This window comes from Peromyscus eremicus, chromosome 6 (genome assembly GCF_949786415.1).
Source record: "Peromyscus eremicus chromosome 6, PerEre_H2_v1, whole genome shotgun sequence".
Classification (NCBI taxonomy): domain Eukaryota; kingdom Metazoa; phylum Chordata; class Mammalia; order Rodentia; family Cricetidae; genus Peromyscus; species Peromyscus eremicus.
Genome location: NC_081421.1, coordinates 35,459,950 through 35,484,975, shown reverse-complemented (window position 1 = coordinate 35,484,975; position 25,026 = coordinate 35,459,950). Strand labels below are relative to the sequence as shown.

General features: G+C 44.0%; 1 protein-coding gene across 1 annotated transcript; it reads left to right on the top strand.

The window, feature by feature from the left end:
* Positions 1–425: 425 nt before the first annotated feature.
* Positions 426–24,205, top strand: Siah2 (siah E3 ubiquitin protein ligase 2). Its single transcript, XM_059265387.1, has 2 exons — positions 426–1,485; positions 23,572–24,205. The coding sequence occupies exons 1-2, from the start codon at positions 1,066–1,068 to the stop codon at positions 24,127–24,129; spliced, it is 978 nt and encodes a 325-aa protein (XP_059121370.1). The 5' UTR covers positions 426–1,065; the 3' UTR covers positions 24,130–24,205.
* The last annotated feature ends 821 nt before the right edge of the window (positions 24,206–25,026 follow it).

Below are 25,026 nucleotides of genomic sequence, written 5' to 3'. Positions count from 1 at the left end.
AGGTCTTTGAGGACAGAAAGGTCTTCTACTGTCGTTCTGGGCCTTAAACAACCCACGTCTCTAGTATTCTTCGGTGATTTTAATTCTCCATCCCGTCAGAGATGTCCAAGAGGTCGGGGTTCTCTACGCAGCAGGCGCTCCATTCCAAGACGCTTTCGCCGGTGGACTTTCCACCCACCCGGCGGGGCAGGACCACTAAGGCGCCCACTCACTCTCGTAACCCAACCGCCGGGCCCCGCCCGAGACCCTCGCGCCGCTCCCGCCAGACTCGGGGTCCCGCCCCCGCGTGGCATGCAGGCTACCGGCCGAGCCGCCGGGTCGCACGCTTCTCCCGCGCACCAATGACTCAACCCGAAGAGAAACGTGGGGGCTCCACGCCCCGCCCACGCCCCGCCCCCGGCGCCCTAGCGCGCCGTCCACGCCCCCCCGTCCGGCCATCAGTTGCCCCGTAGCTGGAGACGGGCGTGTGTCGGCGTGGCTCCCCTGGGACGGGTCAAAGGACTACGGCAACGTCCTCCCACCCCACCCCAGGGCCGCCGGCTTCCGCCACCGCCCAGAAAGCGTCCCCGCGCCGCGGCGGCGGCGGCCGGCCGAGTCAGTCTCCCAAGCAGGAAACGGCTCCGGCGCTGCCAGCTGGGCCGGGCGGAGCTCCGCGGGCCTCCCCGGGTGGCTCTGCCAGTCCCAGCGCGCCGGGTCGGCCGCACACGTGTCTTAGCGTCACGTCCGCGCGCGCCCCCGGGGCTTGCGTCAGCTGCCGCTCCTGAAGCGGGTGGGCCAGGACTCCGCGCACCCAGAGCGCCACGGGAGGAGGGAACACCGCACGGCCGGCCGGCCGCGAACCCCCGAGAGAGCGTCGGCCACTCCGGGCGCCACCGCGGAGAGGATCAGCGCGGGTCCTGTCCCCCGCCCTCCTCCCGGTGCCGGTCGGGTCCGCGCCCCGTCCCCGGGGGGCTGGGCGCCGTGGCGTTGCCCCGGAGCCCGCCACCCGCGGGGCGCGCACCGCCTTGACCCGGGCGGCCCCGCGGCAGGCAGACGCCCGCAGGTCCATGGTGGGCTCCGAGCGCGATGAGCCGCCCGTCCTCCACCGGCCCCAGCGCTAACAAACCTTGCAGCAAGCAGCCGCCGCCGCCTCAGACCCCGCACGCTCCGTCCCCAGCTGCGCCCCCGGCCGCCGCCACCATCTCGGCTGCGGGCCCCGGCTCGTCCGCGGTGCCCGCCGCGGCAGCGGTGATCTCAGGCCCCGGCGCCGGCGGCGGGGCCGGCCCGGTGTCCCCGCAGCACCACGAGTTGACCTCGCTCTTCGAGTGCCCGGTCTGCTTTGACTATGTCCTGCCCCCCATTCTGCAGTGCCAGGCCGGGCACCTGGTGTGTAACCAATGCCGCCAGAAGTTGAGCTGCTGCCCGACGTGCAGGGGCGCCCTAACGCCCAGCATCAGGAACCTGGCTATGGAGAAGGTGGCCTCGGCAGTTCTGTTTCCCTGTAAGGTAAGTCAAACGACCACCCGCCGATCTGCCAAGCGACCTCCCAGAGTTCCGGTGTCCTCTGGCGTACTCGCAGGCCCTAGGAGGCGAATGGCATCTCTCTCCCATATCCCCCCCCCCCTTTCTCCTCTCCTATGTGTGTGTGCGTGCACGCGCGGGGGGGGGGGGGCGCGTGTGCACACCTTGTCTACCGTTTCCGTGCCCACCTGTCCACTTTGGGAACAAGGGTTGATGTTTGTCAGAGCACTGACCCCAAATAAGTTGGCACCTGCAGTGACTGTTAGGAGGAGCATCCTGGCTCTCCCAACCCAGAGCCGCCTAGTCCCCGGCAGGTGTGGACCCCGTAGGGCTGGGCAGCTCTGCCCAACTCAAACTTGGACGGGGAAGCTGGCGGTGGAGATTGTAGAGGTAGGAAACGGGCGGTTTCCAGCAGTAAGCTTGGCAGGAATGGTCCTGAATTCCTCCTGGACCCTGCGCCTCAGATCTGGGAGCCCTTGGGAGTGCAGCTACAGAGAAGGGGTGAGTGGAGACAACCTGCTACGCGGTACTGAGAAAATCCTGCAGCCACGCCTTCTTCTCTCAGCTTCCCGGAGCTGGGAAGTTGGGACTGCAGCAGGAGTTATGGCTGCTGTTTGTCACTAAGTGCGATGAACTCCAGTCCAACAGGACTTAACGTGGACACCCAAGACTTTATTAGTTTTCTTCACTGCCAGCACTTTATTTAAAGAGTTACCTCTGCTCTTGGGGGGAAAAAAGCAAACCACAAGCGAAAGTCCAAACTCTTCCTGCCTTGTCCCCACCGATTTGTGTTTAGGGCGTGTTTACACCCTCACAGCTAAGTATAGAACCATTAATGTCTGCCTCTGAAAGCTTTTTAAAATGCCCACATGGAGATTTGCTTCTTTTCTCTAACAACCAGCTTTTCAGATTAATATCCTCATCTATTTCATGTCTGAAACTTGATTTGACCACCTATATTTTAAATGACTGATAGGATTGTGTGGTCATACCGAAACATCCTTTTGCCTACACTAAACCCCTTTAAAAAAAATTCCCACAGTCCCTTTATAAACCTCTCTGTAATCGAGACCTCTGCCAGAGTTCGTTTTCTGATCTTACAGGTGGAAGTAATATTGATACTGATGGGTTTTTATATGAAAGTAATTGTTCTACCTGAAGCTGTTTAAATTGTCTTTCATATCTCCTCACTGTTGATTAGTTTTTAGGGCAAGAGCTGTTTTAAATTAAAAATAGTTCATTGGAGATTTTAATTTTAGGCTTGAGAGTCATGTCAGTAAAACTAGTGACTTAATTTGGTCTTCTGCCCAGCTCCAAATGCAGTTAAAATAGCATATTCAAATAAGGGTCCAGCTACAAATGCAGTTAAAATAGCGTATTCAAATACGGGTTTGAGGGTCTGGGCTGTGGGGTCACCTTGTTAAATGGCTGGCTTTAGCCCCACCCCTGTGATGCTGCAATTCGCTTGTCTCAGCTGCTGCATCTCTGCCATTTGGATAAAGTATTTCCACTAGTCCCCAACCTCCTTTATTGAAAACAGACTTTTTTCCTTCCCATGTTTCCCCTCCCTCGACTCCTCCCGGTTCCTCACCACTTCCCCTTCTATCCAGATCCACTCTTTCTCTCATTTAAAAAAAAAAAAAAAAAAACACAAGCTTCTAAGGGATGATAATAATAAGAAAAAAAAGAAAAAACTAGCTCATCAGAATTGGACAAAACAAACAGGGGAAAGAGCCCAAGAGATGGGACAAGAATCAGAGACCCACTAACCTGGAAGCCTTGACTTAATATATACACAGAGGACCCATTGCGGATACCTACAGGCCCAGTGCATGATGCTTCAGTCTCTTGAGTTCTTATGGGCTTTCCTTGTGTTGATTTAGAGGTCGTTTGTGTGTTTGTGTGTGTGTGTGTGTGTGTGTGTGTGTGTGTGTGTGTGTATCCTCTATCTCCTGTGGGTCACTCAAGATTATTTCTTTCTAGTTCCATCCATTTACCTGCAAATTTCATTCTTTTTAATGGCTAAGTAGTACTCCATTGTGTAAATGTACTACATTTTCTTTATCCATTCTTCTGTTGAGGGACATCTAGGTTGTTTCCAGTTTCTAGCTATTATGAATAGAACAACAATGAACATGGTTGAGCAAGTGTTTCTGTGGTAGGAGGAAGCATCTTTTGTGTAAATACCAAGAGTGGTATAGCTGGATCTTGGGGTAGATCAAGTCCCATCTTCCCAAGGAACCCCCACACTGATTTCCATAGTGGCTGTACAAGTTTGTACTCCCACCAGCAATGGACAAGTGTTCCCCTTATTCCACATCCTCGACAGCATGAGCTGTCACTTACGTTTTTGATCTTAGCCATTCTGACAAGTAGAAGATGAACTGTCGTATTAGTTTTGATTTTCATTTCTCTATGACTAAGGATGTTGAACATTTCATTAAGTGTTTCTCGGCCATTTGAGTTTGGTATATTGAGAATTCTGTTTAGATCTGTACCTCATTTTTTAATTGGATTATTTGTTTTCTTGATATCTGGTTTCTTGAGTTCCTTATATATTTTGGATATTAGTCATCTAAGGATATAGAGTTGGGAAAAATCTTTTTCCATTCTGTAGGCTGCCATTTTTTCTGAATGACAGTGTCCTTTGCCTTGTAGAAGCGACTCAGTTTTATGAGGTCCCATTTATTGTTAATCCTAGTACATGTGTTAACAGTGTTCTATTCAGAAAGCTCTTTTCCTGTGCCAATGTGTTCAAGTCTATTCCCCAATTTCTCTTCTGTCAGGTTCAGTGTATCTGGTTTTATGGTGAGGCTTTTGAACCATCTGGAGTTGAGTTTTGTGCAGGATGATAAGTGTGGGTCTATTTGCATCTTCTAGGTGCAGACATCCAGTTTGGCCAGCACCATTTATTGAAGATGCTGATGCTGTCTTTTTTTTTCTAGTGTACATTTCTGGCTTCTTTATCAAATGTCCATAGGTGTGTGATTGATGTCTGGATCTTCAGTTCAGTTCTTTGGATAGACATGTCTGGTTTTGCGCCAATGCTGTATTAGTTAGCTCTGCAGTACAACTTGAAATTGGGAGTGGTTACAACTCAACATTCCTTTTATTGTTCAGGATTGTTTGAGCTATCTTGGGCTTTTGGCATTTTGATGGGGACTGCATTGCATTTGGGGTTTGCATTGAATCAATCTGTAGATTCCTTTTGGTAGGATGGCCATTTTTGCTGTGTTAACTACTATGTTTACTACTGATCCATGAACATGGGAGATCTTTTCATCTTCTGATATCTTCTTCAGTTTCTTTCTTCAATTGCCTTAACATTTTTATCATATAATTCTTTCATTTGTTCAGTTAGAGTTATCCCAATAATATAATATTTTATATTATTTGAGATTATTGTGCAAGATGTTATTTCCCTGATTTCTTTTTCCATCCATTCATGCCAACTACTCTTTGCTTCTTTTTGTTCTAGAGCTTTCAGGTGTGATGTTAAGTTGCTATTATGAGATCTTTCCAATTTTTTTTTTTTTATGTAGACACTTAGTGCTATGAACTTGCCTCTTAGAACTGATTTCTTTGTGTCCCATAAGTTTGAGCATGATTCCATTTTAATTCATTTCTAGAAAGTTTAATATCTTTCTTAATTTCTGTCTTGATGAATTTTTCGTTCAGTAGTGAGCTGTTTAGTTTCCAGGAGTCTGTGTACTGTCTGTTGTTTCTGATGCCCAGCTTTAACCGGCAGTGCTTAGATAGGCTGCAGGGTGTTATTTGGATTTTCTTGTGTCTGTTGATACTTGCTTTGTGTCTGAGTATGTGGTCAGTTTTGGAGAAAGTGTCATATGTCACATTTACTTTGATTATTCTAGTATTAATAAAAACTCAGGAGTCAGAAATTGAGATTTAAAACCTGATAAATTCACAGAACAGTGGAGAAACAATCAGCTGACCCTACTCTCCACGTTTCCCAGACTGAAAAGCCCTCAAAACCTCTCCAAGCCCTTCTTTATCTCTTCCTGTACCTCTCTGTCTCACACCCCCAGTCCTCCAACATATCTATGGCTAATTCTGGTCAGCCAATTGCTGACTCTGCCTGCTAATTCAAGGTTTAACTTTATTGGAAGTTCTGGAGTGTCAGTATGAACAGATATCCCACAACATTTCCCTCTTTTTTTCTAAATAAAAAGGAAAGGTTTTTAACTCTTAATACAGTAAAACTATGTACAATAAAAATAATTATCAGGCTTTGTCTAAATAAAAAGGGAAGGTTTTAAATTTAACAAAGTAAAACTATGTACACATAAGAACAATTATCAGGTAAGAATTACATTCACAACATCCAGTCCATTTGCATTGGGCAAATTCAGAGAAAATACTCCATTATCTATCCTATCTTGATGAATTCAGAATTTTGTGCTGAATTCACTTTCTATCCTAACTTGTATTACCAACCCAAAGCTATCTTTTAGAACTCCAAACATTTCTTAGATAAACCACTTAGGCTTTTATGTCTCTCAATCTTACATTCTTTACACCTCTTTTGTGAATTTCTTTTCTGAATTTGGTGTCAAGGGAAACTGTAACTACAACTAGTCATCAACCCCATCAGAGATCCCAGAAAGGTATACTATTACCTGAGTGAACAGGAAGTACAGAGCAAACAACTTCCAAAACTAAAAAGCAACAGAGACATCTGACTGCCTGGATAAGTCACCTAAGGTTCCTCTGCAACATTGAGGCATCCATCTTTGGCCTACAAGTCTAAAATATTTTACAGGCATTTTTGTGAAGCAGGAATTTTTGTTAATTGTTAGAGGTCTTTTTATTGGAGAATTTAGACCATTGATGTTGAGAGATATCAATGAGTAGTGTTTGTTGATTCCTGATATTTTGTTGTTGTTGGTGGTGGTGGTGGTAGAGTGTGTGTGTGTGTTACTCCTATTAATTTGCTTGTCTGGTATTATTTATTTCATGTATTTTCTTTAGTTAACCTCTTTATGTTGGAATTTTCCTTCTAGCACCTTCTTTAGGGCTCGATTTGTAGGTAGAAAATGCTTAAATTTGGTTTTATCATGGAATGTCTTATTTTCTCCATCTATGGTGATTGAAAGTTTTGCTGAGTATAGGTGGTATACTATATAGTATAGTAGTCTGGGTGGCATCTGTGGTCTCTTAGAGTCTGTAGAACATGTGTCCAGACTCTTCTAGCTTTAAGAGTCTCCACTGATGAAGACCTTTTCCCATTCTGTAGGCTGTCGCTTTGCCTTGTTGACTGTGTCCTTTGCTCTACAAAAGCTTCTCAGTTTCAAGAGGTCCCATTGATTGATTGTTTCTCTCAGTGTCTGTGCTACTGGTGTTATATTTAGGAAGTGATCTCCTGTGCCAATGCGTTCAAGACTACTTCCTACTTTCTCTTCTAGCAGGTTCAAAGTAGCTGGATTTATGTTGAGGTCCTTGATCCACTTGGACTTAAGTTTTGTGCACGGTGATAGATATGGATCTATTTGCAGCCTTCTACATGTTGATATCCAGTTATGCCAGCACCATTTGTTGAAGATGCTTTCTTTTTTCCATTGTGCACTTTTGGCTTTTGTCAAAAATTATATGTTCATAGGTGTATGGATTAATGTCAGGGTCTTCAATTCGATTCCATTGGTCCATATGTCGGTTTTTATGCCAGTACTAAGTTGTTTTTATTACTGTAGCTCTGTAATAGAGCTTGAAGTCAGGGATCGTGATGCCTCCAGAGGTTGTGTTATTGTACAGGATTCTTTTGACTATCCTGGGTTGTTTTTCCATATGAAGTTGAGTATTATTCTTTCCAGGTCTGTGAAAAATTGTGTTGGTATTTTGATGGGGATTGCATTGAATCTGTAGATTGCTTTTTGGTAAGATTGCCATTTTTACTATGTTAGTCCTACCTATCCATGAGCATGGGAGATCTTTCCATTTTCTGACATCTTCTTCAATTTCTTTTTTCAGTGGGACCAGGTCCTGTGCTCATTGCATGAGTCGGCTGTTTGAAACCTGGGGCCTATGCAGGGTCCCTTGGCTCAGCCTGGGAGGAGGGGACTGGACCTGCCTGGACTGAGTCTACCAGGTTGATCTCAGTCCGCGGGGGAGGCTTTGCCCTGGAGGAAGTGGGAATGGGGGGTGGGCTGGGGGAAAGTTGAGGGGAGCCGGAGCGGGGAGAACGAGGGAATCCGTGGCTGATATGTAGAACTGAATTGTACTGCAAAATAAAAATAAAAATAAAAAAGCCCTTATGGGGCTGCAGTAAGATGTGACTCTTGCTCTTGGGAGCAGAGGAGCCCTTCTGTAGAGAAGCTTCAATAAAATCCTCATGCTGTTGCCAAAAAAAAAAAAAAAGAGTCTCCACTGAGAAGTCAGGTGTTATTCTACCAGGTCTATTTTTATAATTAGTTGGTGTTTTTCCTCACAGCTTTTAATATTCTTTATTCTGTAGGTTTAATATTTTTATTATTATGTGCCAAGGGACTTCCTTTTCTGGTCCAGTCTATTTCATGTTCTGTGTGCTTCTTATACTTTAGGTTAGGGAAATTTTCTTCTATGATTTTGTTGAAAATATTTTCTGTGACTTTGACCTGGGTTTCTTCTCCTTCCTCTATACCTATTCTTAGATTTGGTGTTTTCATAGTTTTCCCAGATTACTTGGATGTTTTGTGTTAGGACTTTTTTAGATTTAACATTTTCTTTGATCAGTGTATCCATTTCTTCTATTTTATCTTTAATGCCTGGGATTCTCTCTTCCATCTCTCATATTCTGTTAATGAGGTTTGCCTCTGTTAAAGTTCCTAAACTTTTCATTTCCCAATGTCCCTTAGTTTGGGTTTTCTCTATTGATTCTATTTCCACTTTGGGTCTTGAACTGTTTTATTAATTTCTTTTCACTGTTCTGTTTTTCTGGATTTCTTTAAGAGATTTATTCATTTCCTCTTTACGGACCTCTATCATATTCATAAAGGCTATTTCAAGGTCTTTTTCTTGTGCTTCAGCTTTGTTGGAATACTTAGGACCTGCTGTAGGAGGGTTGCTGGGCTCCAGTGGAGACATGCTGTCCTGGCTGTTACTGTGTTTTTACGCTGGTATCTAGTCACCTGGGTTTGGGATGATTGTAATTCTAAGTGCTGATACCTGGTTTTGACTTTGTTGGGTGGATGTTTTGTTGTTTTCTTTCTGTTTGCCTCTCTGATTTTTAAGAGCCTAGGGTGGCTATGCATTACCTGGTAGGAAATTCTTCTGGGGTCCGGATAGGTGTGGGCACTGGGGGTTCCAGGTAAAATGTGTTCATAGGTATTGGGAACTAACACTTAGGAATGGGGATGGTCTGGGGGTGATTGGGAGTCCTCTGGAGGGAAGAAAGGAGGATGTTCTACCAGCATCTGCTTAGTCCTTAAGAATGGGGCATTGAGTGAGGAGAGGCCATAGCAGAAGGTCTGCTACAGACCTGAGGTTGAGACTGGGGGATTGGGTTGAGACTGGGGGATTGGGCTTAGAGGATGGAGGGAGAGAGGTGAAGATTTGCAGTTAGCCTACCTGCTTCCCCTGCCAGAGTGGCCTCTAGGTTCCCAGGACATGCCTGCCAGTGGTGGGAGCTGGAATAAAGCAATAAGTGGGAAATAGGGGAATTTGGAGGAGAAAATCTGTGTGATCCACTTAAGATGGGTGCAGGGTGGGGGAGTACAGCAGGTGGACAGATACAGAGCTAGGGATAAGAATGAGGGATTGGATTCAGAGAAGACGGGGAGTAGGTGAAGATCTGCAGATAGCCTACTTGCTTCCCTGGCCAGAGTGGCCTACCATGGCTTTCTTGAGCGATAACGAAGGCTGCTTCCTTGTGACCAGGGAAAAGCAGATGATGGTTGACAGAGTGGGTAATTGACATTTGGGAAAATTGAGGTGGTAGGAGATACCCCTCCAGATTCTAGCAGAGCTGTTCTCCCTTTGCTTTCCTCCACACTTCCAGTGGCTACAGAAGAAATGGCTCTCCTTGATAGTATTTAGTAGTGCTAGAGGAGTATGGCATTTTACTCTGGTTCCTAAGAAACATGTATTCTTTCCTAACATCTAAACAGGCTCGTGAAGTCATTCTTGAACCTTAGGAACACTAGTACATGTGTGAGTGCTTTTCTCATTCTGTTCTATAAGAATGCAGTTGGACTAAGCCATCACATAGACCAGGAACCAAGCGTATAATAGGTGTTAGAGTTACTTTTGTATGTGCCTATGTATGAGGTTTATAAAACTGGAGTGTGCATCCCATACATTTGGTTAAGCAGTAGTCCAAACTATTGAGCAGGGCAGCACAGCCAAATTTGGATGTGTGCTTACTGCAGCAACCAAAACTATTCATTGGAGATGAGAAACATTAAGTAAGGAGTAAGGCCTATGTCAGACAAGGGGGGGTCTGTGTCCCTAGCTTTTATTTTATTTTAGTTTGAGGCTTGTGAAATTCCTGGGGAGTGCCTCATCCCTGCCTCTCTGCTCTTCTTTCTATAAGCTAGCTCATGCAAGACTACAGTGTTAAATTAACTATTCCATGCCCAGAGTCTCAAGAGTTGTCTGCCTCTCTCCATTTACCTAGAGTGGGCAGTTGGGCAGAGGAAGCCTTGGACTGTTGGGTTAAAAAGAGTGGATGTGTTGCCAAATAACTACCTTATATAAAGTGTGAAGCCATATAATTAAATATCCAAGTGTTACCACACCTTTGATGTAGACGACATGAATTAACTCAAATCTCCCTTCTTAAGGATTTTTATCAAAATATTGCTTACTTGGGATGTTTTCAGTCCACTCTTCATCTATAGCTGAGAATTTTTGACAGTCTGTTCTGTCAGTGGAAACTGGGTATTCGGAACAATGTGAAGTTGACATGTCAACAACACAGTATATTTCACCACTTAGTAGTGTATTTTAATGTAGTTTATTTGTTTGTTGGATATGTGTGTGGGCACACTGTGGAAGTCATAGGACAGCTTGTGGGAGTCAGTTCTCTCCTTCCATCACCTGGGTCAGTCTTGGTGGCAGGGGATCAAACTCGGGGCATTGGCTTTGTGGCAGGTGCCTTTACTGCCATCTCCCTGGCCCCTCAGTAGTGTTTTTATATCATCCAGGAATTTCTTTCCACAACTGTAGGAAATACTAAACCTCTCTAGTCTACTTATATTATTATATTACATATTTCCCATTTTTATATGTCTTCTTTGGAAGTTCCTGTAATATGACTGCATATCATCACTGAGTTTGAAAGCCTCAGCTAGATAAGTCTTTTCTGTGGTTAGATTGTGACAATGTTGCTTTTTAAAAAAATAAATAATGTCAGATAACCTAGTTGACTCTTGAAAGGAGTGGCCGTGTGTAGTCCAACTGATATCCCAGGGACTAGGAGTACAAGGAAGAAAGGTTACTAACACACTTAGTGTCAGGGGTTGGGGAAGCATCTAGAGCAGTGGTTCTCAACCTTCCTGATGCTGGGACCCTTTAATACAGTTCCTCATGCTGTGATGACCCCAACCATTAAATTATTTTCATTGCTACTTCATAACTGTAATTTTGCCAAAGGGGTAGCAACCCACAGGTTGAGAACTACTGCTCTAGACGTAGAGAGGCTGAGGAGCTCAGGCCCCTTCAAAGAGGGCATCCTAAACTGAGCTGGACCTCCTGAGGCCAGTTGGAGCAGCACAGGGCTCTACATCACCAAACAAACCAGATGGCAAGCCTCGCTCTTGCCTAAGAGCTGGGAATGTGGACACAGCCTGCCAGGCATTCATAGGAGAAGGAAAAGAAAAGCTAGAAACTGGACTTTAATGTCCAGTCTCAACCCCTGCCCCCTCTCTCTTTCTCCCAACTTTGGCCAGACATAAAGCCAGCACTGACAGGCCAGACTACCCGTATCTACGGGCCAAATTCCTACTGCTCAGGAACAGCCTTTGACTGGTTCTGTTTTAGGCCATATTCACTAAGCCTAGGCTTGCTCTTAATTCTCTGCATGCCTGGCTTGGAACTCTGACTGGCCCTAGCAGTGATTTTGTAACTTCCTTTTAATCTTTATTTTTTCTTTTCTTTTTTTTTTTTTTAATCTTTATTTTCTAAGGGGTATTCATTCTGGCCATCCATAGACTGTAACTGTAACTGTTGTCCTAGTGATTAGATAACTGACTCTGTACAAGGCAGTTTATTTTTTGCACTTGTGGGTCTTTAGAAGCAGGGCTTGAACTAAGTGATTACACCAGAGATTTGTCCCTACCCTGAAATTCTAGATTCTGCTTAAAAGCAGTAGAGAGAAGGCAGAAGGGGTTCTCAGAAGTCCTGGCTGTGGTCTAGCCATGACCCTCCCTGGGCTCATCTGTTGTTATGAGTAGAGGGACTTCCTACATGGTGGCTCCCTTGAGATCAGATTAAAAGGCCATCAAGGGCCCTTCCTCACCATCGAAAATGGAGGCCAGGTGGTTTTGTGCTGGGATGGGAAAGCCCATTAGCAAAAATACTTTCAAAGGGGCTGGAGCAATGGCTCAGAGGTTAAGAGCACTGACTGCTCTTCCAGAAGTCCTGAGTTCAATTCCCAGCAACCACATGGTGGCTCACAACCATCTGTAACAAGATCTGGTGCCCTCTTCTGGCCTGCAGTCATACATGCTGTGTACATAATAAATAAATAAATCTTTAAAAAAAAATACTTTCAAAGATTTCTTTGCAGTCTAAAAACTCTCCTGTGACAGTTGCTTTCTTTGGAAGCTGTCTCTGCACTCTTTATGACTGCCTGAAATGGACCAGGTTGGCCCAGAGACTTAGACTAGTACATGCAGAATCAGAACTCAGCTCCATTACTCCAAGGTTCAGGACTTAAAGATCAAGATTGACAATACAGCTTTTGAGTATCAAATAAAACTGAAGGGTGATACTATCACATAGCAATGCTAAAGTTTAATGGTGATTCTAATGTAATTGAGCCAAGAATGTCCCCTGGCCACCACGATTCAGAGCTGGAGTAAATTAAAGTTGATCCTTCCTACAGCCAAACTAGCGGCCATCCAAAAAGTATGGCAAATCTGGCCCATAAAGTGCCAGCCAGAGATTCGATTGTAGTCTCTCATTGTTCCTTACAGCTCTTTCTTGTAAGCCCCTTACAAATTATTGTATTGGTGTGATTGCATGAAGGACAGGCTAAGTAGCACTTCTTATTCAAACATACAAGGCCTCCACTTAATAGAGGCACAAGATGGGTATACATTTTGCTCACCTGAGTTCCAGCACTCAGCACTACCAAGTACTGCTGGGAGATATGATTATACAGTGGGGTATTAGAACGAGGATCCATTCTGCACATCCAGAAAAGGAAACTAAAAACATTTTTTTCTGGTTAAATGTGTCTTCATACGTCACGTACTTCTAAGGTTTTGTTGGAGCGCCTGAAAATTATCTAGTGGTACTTACTCTATTAACTCTGCATCAGTAACCCATCCTTTTCTGTTAGTTCCTTGGTAACTAGCCAACTCTCCTTCTTCACTCCCAGTTTGGTAAAGATTTCATGTAATGACTTTTTAGACTATGTGGCATCTGTGGGATAAAAAGTTACCACAGAGATAGAATGGACAGTATCCTGTGGTAAAGATGTGGGTTTGTGCACTGTTTCACAACTTTGAGGGAACAAGTGGTGTCCTTGGTCCCCCCTACTGCTAGTTTCCCCTGCTCGGGCAGTTTTAAGAGCAGGCCCTAGTCAAACCTGGGTTACATCTTCACTCCATTCTACTGTGGCTGGTGACTAACTCCTCTAAGCTCATTGTAAACTAGGGTCATGTTGGGGTTGGTGGTGATGATTCATGCAGAGAGCTTTGCATTGCCCTCGCACAGATGATGCACAGTTGGAAACTAGAGCAAGCGAATGATGAGTGCGGTGTCACTTCAGGCAGGCATAAACTTGAAAAAGGGTTCTTTCCCTCTCCCACTCCCCCAGAGTCTGTCACTGGGCTTTTCTGCCCAACTCCTGATGGTGTAAGCCCATCTTAGGGTTTTCTAGAGCCCGGTGACGTGGCCCTGACATTGGTTCATTGGTGTCTCAGGATTAGACTTTTTTTCATTCTTCCCATTTCTGTAATTTAATTTGCTTTCTCTCCTTCCCTCCTTCCTCCCTCCCTTCCTTTCTTAATTGAGAAAGACAAGGCCTTGTTAAGTAGCCCAAGCTGGTCTCAAACCCATGATCTTCTTGCCTCAGTCTCCTGAGGTGGTAAGCATGTGCCCCTGTTCACAGGATCTGTAACCTTTTAAATCCTGGTTTCGTTAGGCATCACCTTTAAGTATATATAGTTTATTTTATATATCTTACTTTACACATTTTAAGTTATAACTTTTATTTACATTTTTATTCAGAGAGAAACATGGTGATCATTCTTTTCAAATGAACAACTGAACAGAAAGTGATATAAAATCAAAATGCCCTATAATTCCCTGCTAAAAATAACCATGATACCATTCTGTAGATTTCCTTGCAAACATACCCATAACATAATAGTTTCTTCACTCAAACCTTCCCCACCAAGAAAAAGCAAGAAAAATGAGAAGTGATTTTTCTTCCATGCTGTTTTCTGGCTTTGCACACTGTGGGGGCTTTTCTACACTGATAAACATGCTTTGAGGTCATGGTCAATGCTGCCTCGTGCTGCAGTTCTCGGACAGCACCAGAACTATTCAGTCGGGGTCCTGTGAGTCGTCACTTTTAATTTTGCTTTCCTGTGTGATTATTTTAAATTACTACTAACCTGAATCCTTGGGCAGAAGTTGACCATTTCCTAAGGATACTGTTTCTAGGGTTTCTGTAGTACATCAGAAGGGGACAGATCCTTGTTGGTAAAGCCCAGCTGGTTTAGACCTTGAAACTTATTTGCAGTTCCATTTCTTCCCAGCATCCCCATCACTGGGTGTTGCCCTCTACGGTCTTAATGCTACTAATGATTCAGTGGTCCCTAAAGTAAATTCAGACCAGCTGGTTGCTACTCACGCCCCACTTAATTTTAACCACCTCGCTCTTGACTGACATCCTCATACAGCCCCAGGTCCTCTCCTTTCAGTGACCCACCTATCTGCCTCACCTTCTACTGTCCCCTTCGCCATCCTTGACTCTAATAGTAGAGACAGATAGGCCAGCCGAGGAGCAATGCACTGAAACAGAGGAGCAGACAGGAGTCACTGTGGGTGTGGGCTGCACTTTGCTCCTGAGGAAGGGGTGAAAGGTCATCATGTGGACCTCAATGAGGCCAGCTGGAGAATACTGCTCCCTTCCTTTTAGGGGCCCAACAGGTTGTCACTGTTATCCTCCTAGCCTCTTTGTGAAGGAGATGGGATACAATTAGCATGCCCCATAAGAAATGAACTTTTCTCTTCCAACCACCTGGCTTTTCTGCCGTCTGCTTGGCTGAGAAGCCATGATCCCCTTCCTACAGCAGACTCAAAGCACTGGCTTTGGGAGGAATGGCTGGATAAGAGAGGTCCTCTTACCAAAGTTGCCAGATGGAATTCAGAACGCCTAGTTAGATTTGAACTTCAATTAAGCAACAGATAATTTTGGAAGGAGGTATAAATATATAAAACAACAACAACAAAAACCTGACTGGTGGGGGAGGATTGGAGAGATAGCCCGGTGGTTAAGAGCACTGGCTGCTCTTCCAAAGAATCTGGGTTCAATTCCTAGCACCCACATAACCGCTCACAACTGTCTGTTAGCTCCCATTCTAAGGCATCCTCACACACATATACTTGCACATAAAATTTAAAAAAAAAAAAAGAACCTGCCTGGAAAATACACTGCACACCTTGTATTTTAGCTGTTAATCTAACCACCCTACCAATTCCTCTGGTGAATCGGATTGTTTTAGATGATAAAAGGCTGGTAGGGGAGAAGCACTGTTTAAGGCTCATCAGTGTTGTCAGTACAGTTGTGCAGGTGGGAACCTGGCCTGGAAGAGTGAGAGAATATTGTAAAAGGGTGGGCTAGATGCTAGTGACCGAAAGCCTTTACCTCTGGTAGTTTGTTCAAGTGCTGCTGTTAGCACTAAGAGGACCTCACAAAACTGGTTCCCAGTGACAGTGTGTACTTGCTAACTCTGGCTGTGGATAGATGAGAAACACGTGGTCAAAAAATCAACCTTTGCTCAAAGTTTCTAAGATGAAAAATAAACTATTGCTAGTCCAAAGAGTCTTTGAAGACCCTCTCTCCATCAAAGAACGTTCACAGATCTCAGAAATAGCAATTACCCCCCAAATCTTGCACCAACACACCGTTGAGTAAAGAATCTATCTACAGTATGTCATCTATTTTGTCTTAGGAATAAAGGATGGATTTGTGAACCCAAGATTTTGATTAGAAGGGCCTTTCTCTAGATGAAGTTTGTGGAGGAACTTTTCTCACCAGTGTTTGATGACGGTTTTGACAGTTCTGGGCTCAGGAATGGTGTCTTCTCATTTATTAGCTGTAAAACTGCCACTGTCCTACTGGTTGATATTTATGTCTTCACACTGCCTCTGGAGTGGAAGTAAGGAATTTAGCACTGGAGTTACAGGACAGTCTGCCAGGGTGTGTAGAGGAAGAGCTAAGCTGATACAAGCTAGGCAGCTTCACTTTATCCTGCTGTTGAAGGGTTAACTTGAAGAGCACACATTCTTTTCGTGTTAAGCTCTAACAGGCTCAAGGGCAAACTGGAGCCCTGGCTTTCTAAACAGATACTCCACCAGTGGTTGTAAATGTATTTCAAGAGAGGCATACATTTCAGAAGAGTTATAAAGACCACACTCTAGTTGTTTATATAAATAAAATATGTGAAACATCTTTACCAAAAATGGTAGGAGAAACCTATAATTTTTAAAATATGAACATCTTTCCTACATGATTCGAAACTACTGAATCCTCTTTTAATACTAAAATGTACAGTAAGATTTCCAATTGAAGTAAAATCAACATGGTGGGAGACTGTCCATCATCTGCAAATAAACCTAATATTTATTCATTTGTCAGTAAGTACCAGGTAGACAGGGAGCAGGTAATAGAACCAGTAAATCAGAACTTAAAATTATTAGGCCTATAAAAAATTGGGAAATAATCTATGATCATTTGATGATACTTGGGGATCAGATAAACATTTTAATCACAAAGCTAGTCTGAATTGCTAGAAGGCTGTTTTTTGTTTTGTCTTGCCTTGTTTTGTTTTTGTTTGTTTGGTTGGGTTTTTTTGTTTGTTTTTTGCTTTTGTTTTTGTTTTTGTTTTTGGCCTGCATCTATGTCTGTGTGAGGGTGTGAGATCCCCTGAAACTAGAGTTACAGTTGTAAGCTACCATATGGGTGGGTCCTCTGGAAGAGCAGCCAGTGCTCTTAACCACTGAGTCATTTCTCCAGCCCCTAAAAAGTCTGTTTTTAAATAATGGTTATTTTGAGGCTGGACATGTATTTCAAGAGTGTATCATTTGCCTCATATGCACAAGACCCTAGGTCCTGTCCCCAGTACTAGTTAGTGCCGTACTGAGTTTACCATACTATAGTAGGTTCACCTGAAATCCCCGTTTGAACAAGTGTGAAGAGTGTTGAGAAGATAGCTAGCAGCTAGTTAGTTCCCTGGTTATCTGCTAGTCATGAAGATAATTACACCTCCCTCCTCTCAAACTCCCACACTGCATTCCATTTCTAGAACCCGTGTAAGAAAATGGTGGATTGGGCTAATTCCATCCTCACAGTTTAGATGGAGTCTTAGAGTGGAATGGACCTGTCTACAGGTAGAGAACGTCACTGAAGTGGCCAGAAGTAGCAGAGCATGCCTCAGAGCAGTCTAGTGACTGCTAACCTGGCAGGATCAGTAGGTGATGGTGAATACTGTCTTCTGTGAGGACCAAAAGAAGCGTTGGTTTTTGTAACAGCATGTCTCTTCATTGTAAAACTGTGTTGCATCACTTAAAAATGAGTCCCACAGAACCTTGAGAAAAAGAAAAGTGAGTAACTTTGGTTCATTTCCATGTAGATGTTTTATGTTAGAAGGGTATTTACTGCAGGAAAACACTAGGAGAAAGCTCAATTCATTCAACCAACGACTCATAAGAAACCTTCATCCCTTACAATGTAAGCATGCTAACATCTCTCCTGGATTCCTTCGTACATTTTTACTTCTGAGGTAATTTAAAGCATAGACAACAGTGGCAATATTAGTGTAAACAGCAAAAGCAATGGTCTTTATCCATATTCTCTAGTTCCTTCTTCCCCGTGTGTGTTTTCATTGTGCTCTTTCAACTCAGACCTGTATTGAATGTAAGCTGCAGGCACTCTGCCTGACCCCTGTGTTTCTCTTCAAAACCAGGACATCTTCTGTGTAATCAGGAAATAAGACTCAGTACAGACACTGTGCTCTCTAATCTGCAGTCACATGCAGAGCTCACTGGTTGTCCTAGAAATGCCCTTTGCAAGGTTGAGGGTTGGTTTCCAGGCCAGAGCTACGAATTGTATTTAGCCATCAGTGTGCAGTTTATGATCATTAGAGCTTATTTAGATTGGAGCAAAGTGCTGTTTGCTTGTGCTTACTTGGGGAAAGGTCATTTCTTAGATTTGATTCACATCCAGCAGCAGAATATCGGTTATGTTTTATTTTTTATTTTTTTGAGACATTCTTATTTGAAACACTGGCAGATCCTGCTAATGAGTCTGAGCTGTTTCCTTGGAGGTAAGCAGATGGAGGCAGGGCATTTACCTCACAGTGCCCCAGAGGAACCAACTTCTGCCACAGAGCTCCTGGCACCTCCATTGTAGTGGAAGACTGATTGTCGGTGTTCAGTGCATCATTCTGGAATTACACAGAATCAAGTGCAATGAAACAGATTAAATGACTCCATCCAAACCTTCTACAGCACACACAACCTTCATTAGCAATCTGGATGAGAGAGCGTATTTAGCTTATAACCTCATTTTATAAACAAATAGTGTTACTGTTTACTAGGTAAATAAATGATGTCGTGTTCAGTATGCCATGGTGTCTCATTATACGAACTTGTGTATGAATAGGTCTTGTATTTGTATATGAAAGGGTTTCTGTGCCAAAAAAGGAAACCCTGCCTAAATTCCACCTTAAATACAGCCTTTAAACCTCTTGCCAAGGAGAGAATGGGAACTGTTTACAGCTTTCTACAAAGACTTAAACACAAAGCAGCAGGTTACATGCACCTTTCCATGGCAGAATGTGTTTGCACAAGACCTTCCCATGGCAGCCCCTGACAGGCTGCTACACAGACAGGGCCTAGGTGTGATGGCCACACTTTGTTTCTCCTTCTGCTCCTCCCCAAGTCTTTAACTTTGAGTTGGTCCTCCCCCACCTCCGTTATTTTTCTGTGCACCTTTCTCTCTTCCTTCTTCAGAGAGGGTTACTTAAAAATAACCCCACCCTTTGGGGAAATGAGCACATCTTTCCCAAAGGAGAACTCTCATTTATAGCTGTGAGTGTGTCCCAGGACACACAAGCCTCTCTGCAAAGGAGCCCAGGGACTCCGCTCAGCAGCGCTTGCATACAGGAAAAAACTAGACCTGTAAATGGGAAGCCCTCTCACCTCAAATGTCAGGGAGAGAATCATTTGCTTCAAATGGCCCTAGATCATTGAGCCATGACAGTGTCGAGTAGGTAGCATATATAGCATGGATGAGCAGGCACCACACACACAAAGTTTGAATTTTTTTCCCTTGGAGATCGTCTTTAATTCAGTTACCATAAAAATGGCCTCAGTGGTCCTGAACTACCACAAGCATGAAATGAAAGATAGATTGGTCTTGAAGTTCAGCTGGTTTAGAAGAAACAGAGTAAAACTCCAAAGGCTTTCAAACATGTCTAAGTAAAGCCTGTAGCAGGATCTTTTCAGAGGGCCCTTGTCCACACAGGTGCAATGAAATGCCTCTTCTTTCTGTGTGACTGGGGAGTTACCCTGAAGAAGAGCTGCATGTGTGACAACCAAGTAATAGAGCAGGGCACGTTCCCAAGCTCCACTGGTGATAGGACACTTGCTGCAGATGTTGGCTGTGGGTCTGCAGTGGCCTGGGAAAGGCTGGGAACATGCTGTCTGTCCTAGATGCTATCCTTTGGCTAGACTTTGCCTTGTTCCTGGGCTTCATCCTGGGCAGCTGAGGGCAGCAGCCCATTCTAAGACATGTTTGGATCCAAAAGCTGAGCCAGGCTTTGAGAAGTTCTTGCTATTTTTGTTGTGTTTATGTGTGTTTTTCAAACTCTGACTGAAATCCTTTACCCACTGTCCACAGGAGACCATCAGGAGGCTCTCTGTCCTGCCCACACCCCAGATTTAAAACAGTTCATGGGGACAACATCTTACTATTTAAAAAGCTGAGAACAGAGTGTAAATAGAAAAGGATAAATCTTTCTCCTGCTGACCAAGAAGTTTCTTTATGTGAACTTTTAAAATTAGTCTGTGGCTCAGAAATATGAACAAGCGATTCCTGTCAGCAGAGCAGAAACATAGAAATCCTTCTGCCAAGGTGGTAGAAGCATGCGCTGTGTTTTTGATTGTTTTGTTTTTGTTTTTTGAAAAAGAGTTCTTTATAATTCAGGAGAGCCCAAATGTACAATCCTCTTGTCTCAGCCACCAGAGCAATAGCATACAGACACATTCCCTCATACACCCCCATGCATTGTATTTTTCAAATGTCTTTCTTTGAGTTCCCTGTGGGGAGAGGCTGTTGTCTTGGTTTCTGTACCCTCTCAGAGACTTCAGCTTGGTGTCCTGTGTGGAGAAGGTGTAAATGGAAGTTTTCTAGTGTCTCGCCCAGCCTGCAGCAGCTTATAATCACTCAGAGGCTTAATATTAATTACAAACTGTTTGGTCTATGGCTCAGGCTTCTTGCTAGCTAGCTCTTACAACTTAACTCAACCCATTCCTATTAATCTGTGTTTTGCCATGTGGCTTCATGGCATTACCTGTTCTCTCACATCTTGCTTCTCCTGGAGGCGTCTTGGAGTGTCTCCCCGACTCTGCCTTTCTTCTCTCTGTCTCTCTTGGATTTCCCACCTGGCTCCATCCTGCCCTGCCATAGGCCAATGCAGCTTTATTTATTAACCAATGGGAGCAACACATTCACAGCATACAGAAAGACATCCCACAGCAGAGAAGGTACTCAGGCCCTCCTAGCTGCTAGAAAGACATTCTGTAAGGATTGGAACTTGACTTGTGTTAAGTTTATAAGGGAGTTATTTCATAAGTCAGGGTAGGGAGAAGCAAAATCAGCTGTGAGTTTATGGGTTGGTTGGTTTTTTTTATCTTAGTTTCGAAGGATGGCCTGGTACTGTCATTTCTTTGGTACCTGCTTGCTTCAGTGGAAGGCTGAAACTAATGCAGTAAGCCAGACAGTTTATCTGCCACCTGTGCTCCAAAGATAGGTGGTAACTCCTCATTTTCTTGCCGTTTTTAATTCTTTCTGTGACCACAGCACAAAGCACTGGGTAGGTATCTGTTTGTGGACTGAGCCTCCCTCTGGTCACTAGAACTACCATTGTCATTCTTGCAAAGGTTGGGAACAGAAATCTACTTCCTTTTAGTGTGGCCTCCTGTCATGATAGACATGACGTATCTACTGGGAATGTCCTGAGAATGGGAAGGGAAGGAAAGATTGTGTTCTTATCCTAGTAAGGCAGTGTCTGAAGGGCAGACTGTTAGAAGTTCATCCAGCTTCCCCTTTCCCAGCCTGCAGTAAAGACCTGACCAACCTCATCAGGAAGAGATGGGTGTTTGAACATGAGGATGAAGCGTTTAACTAATTATTCTTTTTTTTTTTCTTTCTTTTTTTTTTTTTTGGTTTTTCGAGACAGGGTTTCTCTGTGTAGCTTTGCGCCTTTCCTGGAACTCACTTGGTAGCCCAGGCTGGCCTCGAACTCACAGAGATCCGCCTGGCTCTGCCTCCCGAGTGCTGGGATTAAAGGCGTGCGCCACCACCGCCCGGCCAACTAATTATTCTTTATCAATAAAAAAATCGAGAGTCAGATATTAGGATAAGAACCTGAATGAGTCACCTCCTACCTCTTCAGTTCCTTCCTCCAAAAAAGCTGAGATCCTTTCTCAGGCCCACCTTACTACTCCCTGTCTTCTATCTGCTCACAGTCCTCCAAATGTCTATGGTTAATTTTGGTCAGCTAGTGGCTAGCTCCACCCTCTGACTCAAAGCAAGCTTTATTTTCAGAATGAAAATATAACACATTTCCCCCTTTTTGTCTAAATAAAAAGGGAAGGTTTTAACTAACATACTATATACAATATGTACAGAATTACATTAACAGTGTCCAGACCATTTGCATTTGGCAAATTCAGAGAAAATACTCCATTATCTATCCTATCTTGGTGAGTCCAAAGTGTTGTGTACCTAATTCACTTTCTATCCTAACTTGCACTACCAACCCAAAACTATCTTTTTATGTCTCTCAATCTTATACACATTATACCTCTTTTGTGAGTTTCTTTCTGAATTTGGTAACAAGAAAAACCTATAACTATATCTATCTAGTCTTCAACTCCATCAGAGACCTTAAAGGATATAATATTACCTGAGTAAACAGGAAGTGCAGAGCAAACAATTTCTAAAACTAAGAAATGACAGAAATAGCTGGCTGCCTGGACAGTCACCCCAGGTTCCTGTGTTATGTTGGGGCATCTGTCTTCAGCCTACAGGCCTAGAATACTGACAGACGCTTTTGAGAAGCAGGGAATTTTGAAGGACTGTCCTACCTTGTCTTGGCAAAGTTTTGCAGTCGATTTTTTTCTCCATTTGTCCAGTTTGGACAGTAACTGTCAGCAATTGAGGCAAGGGCAGTTTCTTTGCCCACATGGCTAGCTTTTGCCATAAAGAAAACAAACTCCATATGGAGTTCTTTTGATGCCCATCTATCTTCATTGAAGTAAATTGGTGATGCCAAGAGCAGACATGTCTCACTGTCATGAAAAGTCTTAGGTTATTAAACATATTAAATGCCATGTTCTGTAGGTCTTTGAAGTGTTTGAAGACCATCTATCTAACTATATCACCTTGAAAACATACCTAACATGACTATAAGTTTGACTATTACAGATGACTTAATCTGTATTTCTTAATTATACATTGCATTTTTAAATGAGCTGCATAAGCACAATACCCTAAACAAGAATAGAAACATACATATAGTATAACAGAAATAACTTTAAATTTGTATCAATAAACTAAAATCCATACCAATGTAAAATATTCTTAGATTAATAGCTGTTTTTTGGGGTTAAAGTAGATTCAATAATCTACCCTTTTTCCCTCTTATTCCTATATCATACCCACCCCCTTTTCAGGAAAACTCAGTAGGCTTTAAGGAGATATACGATCCATTTCACCCTAACCTCTGCTAAGATAATAGCCAAGATGCCAGCTTTGAATGAGATTCCTTTAAAAACAAAATGAAGACTTGTAGGCACAGCACTTATAGTGCAGCAAGTACAAAGGAGACAGCAAGATGTGACAGGATCCCAGCCCCCTCCTCCTGCACCCAGGCTTGGCCACACTGGCAGTCAAGAACAGGGAACCACAAGGGAACCTTTTCCCACTGACTAGATGACCTGTCATTGCTCTAAGTCAGGAAGGAGTAGAATGAGACTATGCTATTTTCAGAGTCGTCTATTTGCAGGAAAAGCCTAGATATGATCCATGAGTCCTTGCTCACCCCACTCTCAATTCTTAAAAAGAGTCAGGGGCTACAGGAAATGAGAAAAGGGCCAAGTTATCTCAGTAGTTTTGCTTCTTTGATGTACTTACAGGAAATTTAATTCTCGTCTTTCACTGTTGTTGGGATGGAGGTGTCTAGAAAGCTGTGCCCTGACTTCATGCATGATGCTATTGACAATGAGTAGGAACTGAGACTTGTCTTAAACACTTGACTCTCCTTGAACAAAAGTAGTTGAGCTAAAGATAGAATTTGAGCCCAGGAAACTTGTGTGGGTAGGTATGCAAAGATGTTGGCACCACGGAGGTTTTGAGAAGGAGCCATGATGCAGTGTTTCTTTCTGTCTCTGCAGTATGCTACCACAGGCTGTTCCCTGACTCTCCACCATACAGAGAAACCAGAGCATGAAGATATCTGTGAATACCGTCCCTATTCCTGCCCCTGTCCTGGTGCCTCCTGCAAGTGGCAGGGGTCCCTGGAAGCTGTGATGTCCCATCTCATGCATGCCCACAAGAGTATCACCACCCTTCAGGGAGAGGACATAGTCTTTCTAGCTACAGACATTAACCTGCCAGGGGCTGTGGACTGGGTGATGATGCAGTCCTGTTTTGGTCACCACTTCATGCTGGTACTTGAGAAACAAGAGAAGTACGAAGGTCACCAGCAGTTCTTTGCCATCGTCCTGCTCATCGGCACCCGCAAGCAAGCTGAGAACTTTGCCTACAGACTGGAATTGAATGGGAACCGGCGGAGACTGACCTGGGAAGCCACACCCCGGTCCATTCACGATGGTGTGGCCGCAGCCATCATGAACAGCGATTGCCTCGTTTTTGACACAGCCATAGCACATCTCTTTGCAGATAATGGGAACCTTGGGATCAATGTAACAATTTCTACATGCTGTCAGTGAGGTTCCAGGAGGCTTTCATAAACCTGAGAAGTTATTTGGGCATAGCACTCTGTTTAATAAAGTTTTTTTTAATAGATGTTTTATTCAGTATGTCTTCCCAAGTCAAGACCCACAACTGTCGTATGTTTTGTCTCTCCGACAGCTTCCTGTCTGGCACTGATGAAACAGAGTTCACTGGACTGTGATAGTGGGGTTGGCCTGTTAGCGATTTGGAGGCTGTTCTTTGATCTCCAATCCACTCTGTTCTATTTACTTCTGAACAGCTCTTGACAGATTGCTCAGGGCTGCTCCCACCAACTCATCCTGAGCTAACAGAAGCACAGGGCCTTTCGTGAGATTCCTTTTCGTTTGGAGAGGTAGGATTTGCTTTGCTGTCTTTCAGACTGGGTGGCTGACCAGTTTTCACAGAATCACCTGTGGCACTCATCTCCAGCACAGATTTAGAGAATCCATAAAGGTGACTCTCCTTTTGTCAGAGTTTGAGGATTGCCTACGTGAATTGTGGGGAAGGGTCCGGGATCTGAAGGTGCTTACTGTAAAGCTGATACTCTGCTGATACTGTTGGTCTCTCCTGTTTGCTCCCACAGCCTCTGCACACACCACATTGAAACCAGAACTCTAGATCCCCGTGGACGCACGTCTGAAGCTTGGTTGCTCTCATGCCTTGAGTTGAGAGTTCTCACATAGTTAGTTCTAGCTCACCATAGTGTGGATGACCTGTTTACACGTGGCTTCCCCTGGAAGCCCTCCTTGACGGTAGCTGATGTGAAAGACTAGAGCAGTAGTTGGGAAAGCTTTATAACCAGTCTCACGTGCTTGCTATTTAAAGGCATGTGTCAGTTGTGTGGGTTTGGGTTTTTTTGTTGTTGTTTTATTTTTGCCTTTTTTTTCCACACT

Coding starts and splice junctions, on each gene's coding strand:
- Siah2 (XM_059265387.1), top strand. CDS start 1,066: ATGAGCCGCCCGTCCTCCACCGGCCCCAGCGCTAACAAACCTTGCAGC. Junction 1,486..23,571: donor CAGTTCTGTTTCCCTGTAAG/GTAAGTCAAACG, acceptor CTGTCTCTGCAG/TATGCTACCACAGGCTGTTC.